We start from the raw sequence: 17449 nt of genomic DNA on the forward strand, positions 1-17449 counted from the left end.
CTACAATAAATGTTTGCATACAGGGGACAGCGAAATTGTTTGTAACTACTTCGCACCAAAAATAAAGCACTAAGAATAGTTTTTGGTATAGAGAAACTCTAGGAATTACACTTCCTTCAGTGTAAAGTAATTGCTACCATTTTTAATGCTCACTTAACGCTAAAATTTGTAATGACAATAATATATAACACACACAAGAGTCAGTAAAATTATTTTTATGATACAATTTATTAGAAGGGCAAGTAATTTTGAATACATAGACAGAACAATTTTAGAATTAAAATAAGTTTGTATATCAACCATGCTCATAGCTCAGAGAGAGCATTAGAGCAAATTCGAATTAGGCTTAATGCAACAGAAGCGGATCGAATTTTAATATTATGATATTATTTAATATTTGGCAATTATTTTATGAGAACATATAACATAAGAATATATATGTAAATTATCTTATGAAAGCAAATTAACATTTATTAAGCAACTCTTTCTTTATTAAAAAACTTCACTTCTTTATTAAACTAGTAAAATTCTGCATGTCTTATAAAACAGTGGACTTTTGTTTCTGCGAAATGTTTAGCAGCGTGCAATGCTATAACAATCTCACACTATTTCGTACTCGATTGTAAACAATCTACCGACTATGCCCAAGGTACGCCAAAGTTTGTGCTTACAGAAAGATAAATAAATTACGAATGGTGTGAATGTGCTAGAACTCGGCATAAGAATACTTCATTATTGGTGTTTAGATTTAGTTATTCATTATTCTTCTGAGCTAACTTACCCTGATCATATCCTTGCATGCATGAAGCTCGACAAGCAAGACTTTAATCAGTAATTTATTGTTGGTTTAGGATTTCTTATGGGTGTGTACAAAGTCATGAACCTGATTTAGTCCTACTAGTCTTTGGGAATGAGCAACAGCAACAACAGATTTAACTATATCATTTAAATTATGTAGGAACAATCACTTCGACGTTAACTTGAAATAAAAAATTCATTCACACAATTTTTGGATTTTTTCTTCGATAAATTCGGATATATATAACAAGTCAGTTTTTACTGTGTAGACTAAAATAATAAGATTTTTATTTGCTATAAAAATATTCAAACGATTAATTTAATCTAATTTATTAACTATCTTATAGCTTCTCGTCGTAATTAAATATTTTGACCAACGAGTACAAAACTAATTCTATTTTGACATAAACAATCGCTTTGTGTTGTTGTTGTTGTTGTTAATTTACGTCGCACTAGAGCTGCACAATGGGCTATTGGCGACGGTCTGGGAAACATCCCAGAGGATGATCCGAAGACATGCCATCATGCCAATTTTGATCCCCTGTGGAGGGGATGGCACCCCCGCTTCGGTAGCCCGACGACCTGCGCGAGAAGTCGAGCACTTTACGGTAGCACAGTTTAACGAGAACCAATACCGCACACCCTCGGTCCCTACGCAGACTGATCCAAGTGGTCACCCACCCGCACACTGACCGTAGCCAGTGATGCTTGACTTCGGTGATCTGCTGGGAACCGTGTCTTAACGATCAGTCCACTGCGGGACCAATCGCTTTGTGAAGGTGAAAAATTCCAAAACATTATTTTTTAAGCTACCTAATATAGTCCAATATTTGGATGCTGTGTCTTAGGGGGATAAGTGACAAAGAGTTTTTCATAAACGCGCTGATGAATTTGAAAATTAAATTATTCAATTTTAAGTTATGATAATCAGCATTTTGTAACCTTTTTAGATTACATAGCAATGTTGGAAATAGAAATTAATAAAATAACTTACCCCACATCCGTAAATTGGGGCTTTAGGCAATCCAGTTGTCCCAGATGTAAAGTTGACGTGAACAGGATAGGAGAAGGAAACTTGCTCAAAATCTATTTCTGGAGTATCGGCTTGTCGTCCCAATTCACAAAACTCATCCAGGAAACAACTAAAAATTATCGTGTTTCAGGAGTATTTAATTAGAGGATTAAGCTTTTAATTAATACTAATAAGCATTCAAATTTTTACACCAAAAGAGAAACACCTATTGATTTTTTTTCTTTTTCGTTTTCAAAAAATTTTCTTAAAATAAAGTAAAAATAACAAATTCCTTCTAATTCCTAATAATCTATAAACAAATAATTTTCATTTTAATTCCAAAAATTAATTAAATATTTATAAACATTTAAATTTATGTTTTACTATTATTTTGGATCTAAAGCAAAAGAGCGATATTTGTTCTTATAAAAGTTTATAGGCATTTTTAATATTTTTTTAATAAACAAATTTCTATAGAAATAGGCTGACCTAACTACAAAACAAATTATCATATCATTAGCACAAAAAATGCCATTAACTTTCTAATGACTAAGCGATTGTTAACGATTTGTTAGGATATCAAAATATAGAGAGATGCTTACAAAGCGAGATTCTCACTAACATCTGCGTCAAATTAAAATTTTTTGGTTCTTTCATTCTAGATTAGCCTTCTCGTATCAATTGTTCTGTTCGAAACAGCTGTAAAAAACTAATGCTTTTTGCCTAAAATGTTACATTAGAACAGATACAAAGTTAGCACTTAGTATTGGTTGAAATGTAGCTGATATTCTGCCGGTACTTTTATCAGCCAAAAGAAAACTAGTTAACAGTGAGTAAATTAAATTTTCCACTGACTTTTGTGTTCAATCTGTAACAACTGTCTTTAACGCAATTAATTTTAACATTTTGGGTGTCATTAAATGTTTTTGACATAGTGTTTTGGATCCTTCAAAAGAAAGAATATTTTTAGTTAATTTTTATTAATCTTACTTTTATTCCAGTTGATTTTTATTAATTTTTAGCTCATTAAAATGGAATGTTGGGTTGATGAAAAAATGAACATTTTTAACACCTTCTTCTCTTTGCTTTTAATCATGGTTCTATAGCCGCTAAAGCTGCTCATCACGTGACATTTGTGTTGTCTATTAAAGGGGTGCAAGAGCTGAAAAAACGCTTATTTGTATGCCAAGTTTAAAAGTAGAAATGTTGACCTCAAAGACACATCTCATTCTGGCCATCCAATTGTTGAATCAATAGAAATTGAAATACAGTTTACTCTAAAATTCCTATCTAAGGACAAAAGAACAGACAGAGAAAGTAAACTGCTTCCACACATTAAATTTAAAGAAAACAGAGAGAATTTAGTTACCAACCCAATATTTAACCTCTCTCTCAAATATACGCCCCAAAGTAACTGACTCGTAAATTCTTTAACTATAGTTTATTTTTTGTCCTGGTTCAATATCAGAGGCCAGGTACATATAGAGATCCACTCAGGGCCGTCTTTAAACTATTTGAGGCCCTGGGCACATTAGGATCATGGGGCCCCTATGACCTTGAGAAAACACTATTTAGTTACAATAGATAAAGAAAGACAAACAAGGTTCTAAATTTATTTTTATTTAGTTACTAGCTATAAAAAAATAGGAAATATAAAAAATAATCTACAAAAGTAACTCGCTTAACTTAAAATCCTTAGATTAATTCTATGTTGATTGCAAAGGTACCCCTCTAGATTTAAGATGAGCAAAATCGTTAATCACTTCTTCAAAATCTATGGTATTGAGAATATCACATTCTATGGACATCAGCGACAAACTATTTAATCTCTCTTGAAGCATTGTACTTCTTAATTCATTTTTTATTCGTTTCAATTTGGAGAAGGAGCGTTCTCCGCTGCAGTTAGTTACCATCATGCTTAAAAATATTCTCAATGCAATTTCTACGTTAGGAAATGTGCCTTCAATTTTGTTTTGCTTTAATAGATTATATACTTCCTGTACACTGTTAGATGCTTCATTTTCACTCTGAACATTTATTAAGTATTCTTTTAAATGTTGACATTCTATTTCTAACTCTTTTTCATTTACATCTTCGTGATAGATTTGAGAAAATTCTTTGCATCCTTGTCGTATCTCTTCGGAATTCAGAGTTTTTAAGTGAAAAAATAAACTAAAACGTTGACTGACGATCTCATATGAACTTTGTCGCTGTTTTAGATGAACACTCAAGGTATCGATTATTGGGAGAAAGGTTTCTACGTTGAATCGCTCTTTTCCATTCAATTGGACTGATGGCGCAGAGCCATCAAAAAAACTCTGCCGTGAGCTTCTACGTCTTGTTCTTTGAGATAGATCCTTGTAGTCAGATTCTGGGTTATTTTCTTTGGCAGATGATTCGAAGTTATCAAATTTATCCCTGAGGTTAGTAATAAAATCATAAAGTGAAGTCAACAAATTGGTTGCAACGTCCAGTGTTATTGTTTCTTTCTGAAGATAATTACTTGTTTTGTCTATTCTTTCCAATATAGTGCTCCAGATTTCCGTCAGTATAATAAATTCTAGATTTCCCATTTTTCTAGACAGACTAAGGGCTTCGTCTCTTGTTTCTCGTGCCTGTTCAGTATCGTTTGCGATGGTGATTAAAGCTTCTAATATTCTTTTATAACCCCCATGCAAAGCACTTACTGCATCAGCTCGGGCTGACCATCTGGTTTGTGAAAGACTCTTAACAACTTTTTTTGAACCTAAATGTTCTGTTAACATATTCCATCTGTGGGTAGAGCCCGAAAAAAAGTTGTACACTTTCTGAACTATTTCAAAAAACTGTGATGCCTCCGGTACACACCCAGCAGCATGGACACCTACCAAGTTTAGTGAATGTCCTGCACATGGTATAAAGGTGGCAAATTCACATTTTTCCTTGATTCTTGTTTGTAGACCACTATACTTTCCCGACATATTTGAAGCATTGTCGTAGCTTTGTCCTCTGCAATCTTTTATGGGAATATCATGTATCTCTAAAAAATTTAAGATGGTCTCCGCTAAATACTTAGATTTATGTTCTTTAATAGGTATAAATTTCAAAAACCTTTCAACAGGAACACAGTCTTTTACGTATCGAATGATGAAAGTTAGCTGGTCAATATGAGACAGATCGGGCGTACTGTCAACGCTTATGGAAAAATATTTTGCTGATTTAACTTCATTTATAATTTTTTTTAGAACCTGTTTTCCCATTACTTCAATAAACTCATTACAGATATTTGCTGATAAATAAGAAATGTTACCCTTTCCAGGATTCCCAAATTTTTTTAAGTGATCTGCAAGAAATGGATCAAATTCACTCAATAATTCCACACAACCCAAATAATTTCCATTGTTTGGAGATCCTAGGATTTCATTGTCGCCGCGAAATGGAAGCCCTCTCGATGCCAAAAATTTTACAACAGCTACAATCCGTTTAAGTACGTTTCTCCAGTAATCCACTTCCTTTTGATGTTGAGATAATAAGTCTATATCTACTCTACCAACCGCTTTACTTCGTGCCAGATAAGTCATCATAGATTGCTTATGCGCTGGGCTATTTTCATGTGTTAAAATTATGTGATTAATATGCTTCCAATCATTACATCCATTCCGAGAGCAAAGATTAACATCAGTTGGGTTAAATAAGCAGCATGAAAAACAAAATACAGAGCATTTGGAAGGCGAATACAGCAACCATTTTCTTTCGACGCTTTCATTGTTCTTTAATTTGCGAATAAATAATGCTTTGTTGAAATATCTCGTTACTAATTTATTACCATCTTTGTATGTTCTGGATGCCTCGGAAAAGTCAGAATCTTTATTTTGAAAATATACTGGTCCCTTACGAATTAAAATTTCGCGATTTATTTCAACAAACTTTTCGTGAAAATAATCGGCGGGATCGTGCGATATTAATTCTTCTGTGTTGGAAAACTGCTGTTCAATTGACACAGTTGGAGTTGTCGGTTTTAGTGAAGTCACTGAAGTCGTTGCACTTTCGTCGTAGGAATAGTCGCTTTCTGATTCAATCTCTTTTTCAAAATTGGAACATGAAGGTTTAGAAATTCCCGCAATTTGTAATTGAGCTGAGTCATCATGTGGAACATTTATGAGTTGATTGCTACTTACAGAAGTTTCTCCAGTAGTAGTAGTAAAATATGATGTTAATTTTGGTAACTTTTCAATTACTTCTTTCTGATGTAGAGCTTTTTTCCTTTTTTCAGATCCACTAGGATATGACCGTTTCGACATTTTATATTATAATTCACTATTTAATTAATTTTATAACGAAAATATTCGCTAACACAAAACAGACAAAACGACGATTTAATCAAACAATACTATTTTTTTTATCAGAGCTCGAGCACAGTCAGTAACAAACTAACAACTACAAACAAAACAAACGCCACAACATCGCAGACAAATACTTGAAGGGAATTCCCGTTCGTCAAGTCAAACGACGATCGGGAATCGGGAATTCCCCTTTTTTGTCTTTGGTATTACGAATGACGTTCGAATAGGTTTCTTTAAGACATAAACCACACCGCATCAAATAATTCTTTTTTTAATTTAATAATTTTTTTTTAAATTGTATTCTTATACTTACATATAGGTATTTAAATTAACCTAAACATACTAATATCGGAAAAACTCATTTTTGAGAGAGAGTGGAGTATTATACCCTGTTTATTTATTAGTTTGATCTTTCTTTTTGACAGATGTCAAATCTGAAATCGATATAACTTTGCAACGACGAACAATATCTTCTTATTTTAATAATATTAAAAATTGATAATAATCATAAGAATAGACACACAACATAAAAGTACCTGTTAAGGACTCAAGCATTTTCCGAAAGTCTTAAGTGGTTTTTATTGCTTCGAGGTAAAATTTAAATAGAAAAACTGAAAACAATGGTTTCTTACCTACCCAATGTTTTTATGTCTAGTGCAATAAAATTGATTGACGAATGAATTTATTTATTTTGAATAGTTTAAAACATACATACAGCCACATATTTAGCCAACACATTTTTTACACCAATAGATATTTTCTGTTTCCCATCACTGACCCATCTGTCAAAAAGTTCAAGCTATGTTGTACAAGGTATAGCTATCCGCATGCGGCAAACTAAAGCTAATATAATAAGCGTAGGTATTGTAGTAAGTCATTATCATCAGATTTTTCAAAATTAATGTTTTTCGGTAATAATGTATCGGTTATCATTTGGTAATCTGGCAGGAACTAGGGGGCCCCATTCGATCGCGGGGCCCTGGGCACGTGCCCATAGTGCCCAGTGGGGAAGAGGGGCCTGGATCCACTCTAAATATTTTATGAGCCAAAATAAAGAGACAGTGACAGAATTTAATTTTCAGATAGTACGTTTGTTAATTTGTATCAATAATATTCATTAACAATTACGTTAACCCGTTTAACTCGAATGAAAAGCTACCCTATGCCCACACGCTCCGAGAGTATACATAATAAGAAATATGTATACGTACTAATACGTATCGTCATACTAGAGTACAGATGAACGATAACGTCCATATGATCATGAACCACTAGAGTCAGAAAAGCACGTTTCGTGAATCACGTGATGAAGTATATGCGTTCAGGGTCCTAAAGGGGTTAAACACAAAAAAAATGTATATTAAAAGGCCTAATTTTTAGTTAACTTGTTCTTAACCTAAACTGTACCGACATTGTTTGAAAATCCAAAATCAGAGTCGTAGTCAAATGCGTAAATACTGCAGTAGCTTTTATTCGTACTAAATATTATTGAAAATCGTAATTATAATTAATGATCTTACTGCTATGATTGAAAATGTTTCTTTATATTGACGATTTAATACTGGTTGTTAAAATGAATCCATAGAAATTTACCTATTCTTTATAATTGAGATGTCTTTCAATTTGGATTTTTCTTGAGAAGCGACTATGATGATTTTTTCCAGAGATGGCAATCCTGAAAAATATTTTTTTTTTTTAATAATTGTTGCGTGAATCACTTTTATTAACATACAAATGAACTTATATAGCAAGAGCAGAACTTCCCTAGTTCAAATCATTCAACACAAGTTAATAATAGTTTCCCTTGACAACATGTGAACATCCAACACCTTGGCGTCGACTGCTGGTTTTACCTTCATTTATCCACTTTGCAAATATTATTATACTACGAATCGAGAACAACCTATTAGTTGTGCAGTTTCGAAGACATTCGTTCTGAGTCAAAGGGTTATTACGATCTGCCCTCTATCAAATTCGATTAAATCAGTAGCCTTTCCCATCAGTCGCAAAATAAATGCAAGAATGATTCCTTACCATATTCAGCAGCCCTTAAATACCATTTCAGTAACAGATTGACGGATTGTCAGCGGAAGACTAAATGTATTAAAATAAAAATCTAAAGAACAAAGGGGGAAGTCTATCATGAAGCTATTAGACTTTTATGCAGAAATATTGGAATTTAGTAACAAAAGTTGCCAAAAGATAACGCTATGTGCTGTACAAAACTCGTAGCAATACAAATACCTTTGGACTATAATCTAACCTGTGATATTGCAGTACCAGCAGAAACACACAATGTTTAATAAAAGACAAGGCTCAAATTTTCTATATATATATACGTTGGAACGTTAGATTCCAAACGTTATCTGAAGCATCACGAAGGGGTGGCAAACTATATGCAATATACAAAAATCTTTCTAAAGCATATCATTTTTACTGTATTTCCATACATGCGTTCACGATACATCTGGTGGCCATTCAATGCAGCGTCAATGTAATGCATGCCTCCTGACCAGATGCATGCTTGGCCAGACCTTTGAGCAATTCCTGTAGAAATTATGGTCCTAAATGTGTAACATATGTGTCAAAATTCATTACAAAAATGTTATGAATTTTTTTATTGTCCTTGAATAAGTACGTATAACATTCAACTTTCTCTAGCGGCTTAGGATTTTATTAGAGACACCATAATCCTAGGAGAATTTCTTTTATGCCTTTGCCTTTTTATTTCGACTATGGTTTATAATAAAAATTTGCTTTACCTTCTGCGATATCTTTAACTTTTTTTAGCATATCTATTTCTGTTCCATTGAAGAGAAATCTGTCCACAGTCAATAATAACTTCGGTTTAATTTGAGACATTCTGTTTAAGACAGGCTGAAAAATTTATTCATTTATAGTTACAGTTTAAATGCTCTAACATTGCAAACAAATACAAATTTACATTAATACAATTATTTTATTATTTTTAAATTGAACAAAAATGTATTAGCTAATTTTTATTTGTTAATACTTTGATGGTACATTATCTTTATACAGCGGATAACTGACTAATTACAAGTATAAATATCTCGAGAACAAAGGGGTAATAGAGGAATGAACCAAGCGTAATGTCTATTACAAAGCGTATAAAAATTTTGCAGAAATTTTGGAATTTCGTTACAAAAGTTGTCTCTGTATGCTGCACAGAGTTATTGAAAATAATGCTAATGCCGTTGGACTATGATCTAACCTGTGATATTCCAGTACCAGAAACACATGTTCCATAGAATACAAGATTTAAACTCCCTAATCCAGTACCAAACCCTCTCTTCAAGTTTCAAAGCTAGAACCGATTGCTTTACAGGAAGAAGCCATCGGTTGAAAACTTTTTTAACAAAAAAACAAGAGGTATATTTATTGCAGAAGTTGTAAAAATTGTAAACAGACATTTTGGAAATAAAAAACTTAATTCCAAAATTTCTGTTTACAATATTTACAACTCACGCTATAAATATACCTTGAGATGTGATGGCTCAAGGGATAGAGAGTTCGCCTCCAATGAGTTGAACCAGGTTTGAATCCCAGCGATGGCTGGTCGATACGAATTCCGCATCCGGCTTGCACCAACCACAGTACTGATGTAAAATATCCTTAGTGGTAGACGGATCATGGGTTAGTGTCCCCTTGCCGTCAGGCTAACCGGAGTAAGTTTTCGTGGTTTTCCTCTCCAGGTAACGCAAATGCGGGTTAGCTCCCTCAAAAAGTTAGTTCCACGCAAGCAAATTTCTCCCAATACTTGATCCAGGAGTTCCCTTGTTTTCTGGATCGGGTTCAAAATTACAAGGCTATGGAGTTGAGTGTCAGAAGTCATAAATTCGAAAATTGGGTCGGCTGTTCAACGACGGTTATAAAATATTAAAAAAAAAATATGCGTACCTCTTGTTTCGTGCCCCTATCTTTCTTTGTTATCGAGATTTTTAATTTTGAAATCAGTCACTCTTTCGTTTGCTAGTCCCTGTATAAATATAATCTATTCCCATTTAACAATAATTTATATTAAAGTTTTTGTTTTGTTCTTACAAGGACAAAAGAAAAATTAAAATAAAATTCCTTAAAAGTCAGCAATTTTTATCAAAGAACACTGACTTTTAAAGGTAAATTTTGCTTATTGAGTTTTTCTCCTTTTTTTAAATTTAGTTTAAAAAATAGCGTAAACGCGCAAACAATTTTCGAAATCTGTCATCACATGAAATGACTTTCTTTGTAAATAATATGCTATTTTCTTAACTGCTGTGGGTTTGCTATAGTTTTCGGTATTACCATTGGCAACAGAAAAGCTCCTGTGTGTTGGCAAGCAGTGTGTTCCCGGATGAAGTCCTGTCTTGCCAACACTCAATCTTATAAATTGTTTTGTTTTCTGCTAGATTAGTATTTCTGACTTTTTAAATTAAAATAAAAGCAAATATGATTTTAGCTGCTTTAAACTCTTTCTCATTTTGATTTATTATTTTAAATGTTATTTACTTATATAGTCTTTTTCTGAATTTGTAAATCAGTTTCATTCTTTGATTAGTGGGTTTGCAATAGTAATTTATAGTCCTTAGAACGAGTTAAACCTATCTTTGAGCAACGCTTTCTATGCTAGTTTTGATAATCACGCAAAATATCAGTATAGTGAAAAGCCACAGTTTTGTGAAAATAAAAAGTGTCTGTGAATCCATTTTTTAATATTTAAAAAGTTTCGGTTCATAAAAATTAGCAATGGACAATTTTCATCAAAGTGGGAAAATCTCGCAAAATTGGCAATTTTTAAAAAAAGTTTAAAAATATTAAAGTTATTTGTCCGTTCAATTGGCCAAATAACTCTTTACGGGGAAAAAAGTATGTTTAACTTAGAATTATAGCTTTGCCTCAAGGGTAAGTCACCTTAACTGTCCGTTTTATTTTCAGTATCAAAAGAGCTTCGTGAAGCTCAGTTAAATTTGAACCAAATATGAAAATGGCTATTGATTCGTCCGATTTTATTAAATGGTGATTATACATTATTACTATTTAATGAAATGTGATAAATTGCATAATTTTATATTTCTCAACATTATGAGCAAATTTGCAGAATTTCAAAGTCTGCAACAATAAACGCTTAAAAGAAACTACAAATTCTGATTTCGTTATAGTTTCATTTCCAAGAGAATCCTGTATAACAAATATTTAACAACCTTATCTGAAATTATAATTATTTTAATAACAGAAAACAAAGAAAATTGTGCGTAATTCAAAATTGACGTAATTTGCAAAATTGACGCAATTTGTCAAATTAGCACAAAAAAGTGCATTTGACCACAATGATCAATCACAGCTCTATCAAAGCTCTCCGGTTAAATTATCACTAACACTAGAGCCTCTGCATAGTTACAGAATTAAGATATACTCCGTTTACGTAGCTCCAATAATGATGGTAGCCAACTTTGACAAAATAACTTTTTTTCGATAGGAAATGAAACCTAGAAGTTACTGGATTGTAGAGTGCGCAAAAAAAAATAATTTGAGGAAGTGACCTTAAATATGCTAATTAGTTGGTGCAGACGATATTTTAAGTTAATAAATCAGACACGAAGCGCACTTCCTCTAATAACAGCATACATTTTTTTCGCCGGATTTGGTTTTTTACCCTTAAAATATAGGGGTAACCACAATCTGAAAAATATGATCCCCATAGCTTGAGCGGTAAAAGACTCCTTATTGTAAATTTTACTTTTAGCGTATTTCGATATATCTCAAGAACACTAAACATACCAACATTTACTGTATAGCTACTTCTACCATAGCCGGTCAAATGACAGGTTTTCTTGATTGAATGTAAGAAATATGGATGTTAGGAAGGAATGAAACTTAAAAAAACCATTTTTTAAATTAAACAAAATTGTATATTGCCAATTTTTATTGTATTTTGAACACAAAGAATAAGAATTTTTAATTCATTGCTCAACGCATTTTTTGCATATACAGGGTGTTTCCATTGTACATTTTCAGCAAACATATTTCTTCTAATTATTATTATTTCTATAATTCTTATAATTATTCTTATAATTATACGAATATATAAGAATTATAAGAATTATAATTTTTATAATTATTCTTATAATTATACGAATATATAAGAATTATAATTTTTATAATTATTCTTATAATTATACGAATATATAAGAATTATAAGAATTATAATTTTTATAATTATTCTTATAATTAATATAATTTCTTCTATGAACTTGTACTCTCTTGATTTTTTTGACATTTTCCTAGGTAGAAACTAACACTTAGTTAGAAATGAAGTAAAGCTATCAAAATAAAATATAAGCTACTCACCGAAACATTTAGTTTTTGTCACTTTTTCTTACACAAATATGCCAATCTAATATTTTTGGTACTTTCTTGAAATTTGAATACACAGTTATTCTGATTGAACTAATTACGCAACAGTCTTTGTATAAATGTGCAACTGATCGAATGCAATACGTGAACACGCATTACATCATAATTTCTGATCCGATAACCTTATAAAGCAATAAATTGTTCTCCCGTTCAAATGACCAGTTGTAGTAGAAATAGGTATACGACAAGTGTTATTCGACACAAACAAAATACAAAAAAAGATTATAATAGAATATTAATTATATATAATTGTTAGAAAAAGTCATGAAGTTAAATGCGCAAAAACGATAAGATCAGAAGCGCATTTTTGATGCAAAAGTTTTTAAACGGTCATATGGCCGGTTATGGTATGTTCAGTGTTAAACAAGTTGAAAAACTTTAATACGCAATTAGGAAATTCGTTTATAAAAAGATTCCGATTCCAAGCAAAAAATTATTTTTAATATTCAAATCATGCGAAATCGTTCGAATAGAACCTGAGAATTCAAATTTTAAATGCACGACTTCTTTAAAATTTGATTACCTAGGATTTATTCGACCACTTTCGAGCAAAATTTGTATAATGCCATATAAAATTGCATTTTATAAAATGATGTAAAAAAAATTAACCATCTCCACATTTTTTGACTATTATTAAATAAAATAGTAGAAGATAATAAATATTTTCTAAAAGTTATATTTTGCATGAAATTATTTTTGGATAAACGAATTTTATAATTATTTTCAAAAATTTTTCAATTCGCTTAAAAGTTCTCGAGATATAGCGAAATACGCAAAAAGTAAAATTAACATTGAGGGATCCAAACTTTAGAGAACGCTCCTGACCAAACTACAGGGACCAAATTTCCCAGATTGCCTCTATGTTTTGGGGATTAGATGTCCGAATGGTATGTTTATTCAGAGAAAATACGTTTTTGTGTCTGATTGCATAACTGAAAATATCGTCTGCACTTACTAATTAGCATATATGAACCTCGAACCATGAGTCACCCCCTCGAGCCATGAAGATTGAGTCCTAGTCCTAGAAAGTTATTCAGGGTGGTCCGTTTATTTATTTTATTTTATTTATTTTACTTATTCATTTTATTTATTAATTTTTCGGCACACTGTACACCCTGAATATAAAGTAGTTCCCAAATTCATGCCTTAACATTTAATTTAAAATTACTTTTACCACCATGACATTTAAATAATTTATGTTTTCTGTACAGATTCGGATTGTAAAAATCATTTACACTTAGACGTTATTTTCCTTCAACTTTAAATAATGCAGAGAGCTAAAAATGCCAAATTTGATGCCTAGCATACGCTGTTTGTGTCAGCTGTTCATCCATAATGAATTAAAAAGAAAGCGAATTAAAATTATACAATATCCAATGATTCTTGATTAGCATGTTGTGATATTTTAAAGTGCTGGAGGATCATTTACTTGCTTAAACATTATTTTACTATCACACTAAACTTTGTGAAGAGTTAAAGAATGCCGAGTTAGCAGCTTAGCATATACTATTTATATTAGCTGTTCATCAACAGTGATTTTAAAAAAATGCATTAAATGATAGAATATCACCTCAGGCCCCAGTTGAGGTAAAGCACCCGTCCATATAGCTCCAATACTGACTGTTGCCAACATTCCCAAGATGGCTTCTTTTCTATTGGACATGAAACCTGGAAATTATAAGATAATGCTTCAAACACAATTTTACTAATGTAACTAAAAGGATATACAGTAAGTGCATCGTAGAAAAAGACAAGAAAACCAAAACTATTGAATTTTTACGTGCAACTACCTCCTTAGTTCTCAAACCTAAGACATAATAATTATTTACCACTAACTTTTCTTCAGTTACATGTCCGAAACAGAAGCTTTCGCAAAAAAAAAATGCTTCGTAAATTTTCTTTTTATGGGGCTCCCCACAAAGTGCAGAAACAATTAACAAATAACAACATTAACAGCAGCAGTTAATTCTGATTTCAATTTATATTTATTTTATGTGCAGTACATATTCCCTACTTATGCAATGTACTTTTCTATTTAATTAAAATTAACACTATAATAACTATTTTCGATGAGTTTTCAGATTATATTAAATAGTAAATTTAAAGGGAAAACTGTTGGCGGTGTATACGTTACATTTTTTGGACAATCCTATATTTCACGTGTAAGAAAATGGCACTTAATTGCAGAAATATTTCATAAAAAACATAAAGAAAATAGATAAATACTTCTAAATACTAAATATGGAAAAAGTTAAATGGATAAAGAAAATAGAAAATATGTTGGATTATTTTTGGATATTAAATGACACTTAATCTATTTTTCGTTAAAATAATAACACAGTTTCATTCGTGTCTCTTTGGACACGCATTAAAACAATGATTTTTGTTTCTTAAAATCTTTTACACAGTAAAATGTAATTTATCCATCGTTGCCATAGGATTTTAAAAAGTAAACGTCCTATTTAAACTTAATATATTCTTATTTTTATTTATAAACATCTATATACACGATTTAAATAAAATTTCGTCTTGCATTGGCTCAGTTAGCATCATAATAGATCCAATCAGGATCTTTTTGGTTATAAAAATATTTGTTTTAGGTAATTATAGAAAACTTTTGCAATATAAATTATGTCAATCTTTGTCACTTGACAGAATTATAAATTTACTCCAAAACTTTTATTGTGAATTAAATTTTAATTTAATTGTTTTTAGAACTTACAGTTTAAATCTGTGTTATGCATCCACTTTTTGAAAACTGCCCTATAGAGAGATACGGGTTCTTCACTTTTAAAATCTGTAGAGTATAAAGAATCGTGAAAGCCTACTAGCGTAGAGAATTGTTAAAAATTTGTAAACATGGTTGAAATGTAATTTTTCTATAACTAAATAAGCTAATTATAACATTTTCCCATACAAAAAACATTTATTTAAATATTCTTAAGCGTACAATTTTTAATGATGATTCAATTTTTCTAATGATCGAAACTGTTCCGAATAATAAACTAAGCATATATTCCATATGTTGATAAACTACATGAGGTTTAGAACGCTAAAACTCAAAATTAAAATAATATAATAAAGCAATTTAACAATAAAACTTGAAAAAAATCTTATAATCTATTAAAGTTGTTATTTCTAAGTAACTATAGACCAGATTTATTTCAAATTTCGGGTTCAGCAAATGCAATTATGTCGTTTAACACGAAGTAAAAATATATATTTAGCTTAGAATTCAAAAATATTTCAGTCATTGGATTAAATATTAATTAATCAGTAATAACACTAAACTCCTGACTGAGGATTTTAATTATTATTAACATCATTTATATTACCTCAGTATTTCTGTAAACTACTTCTGAAATTTTGTGCAACAGTTAAGAATCGAATCAAAGAGGTATTCTTTCACATGAACTAAAACTAACCTTAGTGGTGCGACAGCCCATAGAGGGCCAAGGCCTACTGTGCCCATCTCAGTTTTCTTGACCTCTGGGGCGCAGATGTTCCGGTTAGTTGGTCAGCCGAACGCGGAACCCCCAGTGTTTAGTTCCCAAGCATGCCTGGTACTCATTTATCGACCCACTGAAGGGATGAAAGGCTGAGTCAACCTTACCCGGCCCGAGGATCGAACCCAGGACCTGTGGCACGAGCGCGCGAAGCACAACCACTCAACCAGCGGGCGTCTTTCAGATGAGCTACATTTTTATTTTTAATTCGTAATTTTTTCCTTTTTAAAAGTATTTATTATCCTATCTTAGACTTATCCTATCCTAGATTTTAAAATGCGAAATTGAATCTTGGAGCTTTCTTTTTTAATTTAATATTATTATTTGCATTTTTCATCAAGAAAATCAATAGTTCAATTAAACATGAGTATTTCAGAAAGTTGATTACCTACACATTACAATATCTCCCTTTCGAAGGCCAAACTTTCTGAAAGCAGCAACATATAATTTTGTTTCTTCATACAACTGAGAATAGGTTAGCTTCTCAACTTCTCGATCTTCTCCTGAAAATCAACAGTAAAACATTTAAAAGATAACTTCACTTGATAATAAAGAGTAAGGAAGATATATTAGAAGTCTGTTTGTATTCCTGAGGTGTTGAGGGCATCACTCAAAGTTTAAACTCGAGTATAACGTTCATTTAGAATGTGAAGAAAAAGTTTAATCGGTTCTGTTGTTCTGGAACGAGGCTGAACTACATCGTAACTTTGAGTCTCTTAAAAAAGCTAATTCTGATAATATTCACTAAAACCTTTTAATCAATTGTTATTTTGACAATTGTTAAAAGTACGCACCGATCACAGTGCAGACGTAATATACCCTCAGTGGTAGACGGAACATGGGTTAGAGACCCTTTGTCGCCCATCTAACTGTGGGTCGAGATTTTTCTCTCCATGTAAGGCAAATGCAAGTTAGTTCCATCGAAAAGTCCTCCACGAAGGCAAATATCTCCCGATAATTGATCCAGCAGTTCCCTTGTCATCTAGATTGAGTTCAAAATTACAAAGCTATACAGTTGAACATTGGTAGCCGCAAACTCAAAATTGGGTCGGCTGTTATAAAATTCTTGAAAGTTACATGATTTCAAAAGAACGAATTAAACTCATGTGTTATAAAGAATTAATTATCATTTCACATTTCTCATTATATTTTCCGATAGCAGATTTTATTTAATTGCTTTATCGGAATTTTATTGAGACTAATTGTGATCTGTCTGCCTCGTTAATTTAAATAATACAGAAAACAAATTAATTGTTTTGAATTTCATAAACTCTATGAAATAAATAAGCATAAAATAATGAATATAAAAATGAATACAACGATAACTTGTATCAAAATTTTCACAATTTATGTAGAAAAGCGATAGTTGTAGTTCAAAATTGATTTTTTATAAAAATTAC

General features: G+C 31.5%; 1 protein-coding gene across 3 annotated transcripts in view; it reads right to left on the minus strand.

Moving 5' to 3' along the window:
* LOC107446337 (acetoacetyl-CoA synthetase) overlaps positions 1-17449 on the minus strand; it is an 80671-nt gene that overhangs the window by 44794 nt on the left and 18428 nt on the right. For all 3 annotated transcript variants that reach the window (XM_021147617.4, XM_087155348.1, XM_087155347.1), the window contains exons 5-9: positions 16442-16552; positions 14114-14211; positions 8895-9009; positions 7726-7807; positions 1793-1940 (exon numbers count right to left, since the gene is read on the minus strand). In XM_021147617.4, the coding sequence (XP_021003276.3) occupies positions 1793-1940; positions 7726-7807; positions 8895-9009; positions 14114-14211; positions 16442-16552 (554 nt within the window). The remainder of the gene's footprint in view (positions 1-1792; positions 1941-7725; positions 7808-8894; positions 9010-14113; positions 14212-16441; positions 16553-17449) is intronic.

This window comes from Parasteatoda tepidariorum, chromosome 11 (genome assembly GCF_982258835.1).
Source record: "Parasteatoda tepidariorum strain Cologne lab strain chromosome 11, Ptep-v5.0, whole genome shotgun sequence".
Taxonomy (NCBI): Eukaryota; Metazoa; Arthropoda; class Arachnida; order Araneae; family Theridiidae; genus Parasteatoda; species Parasteatoda tepidariorum.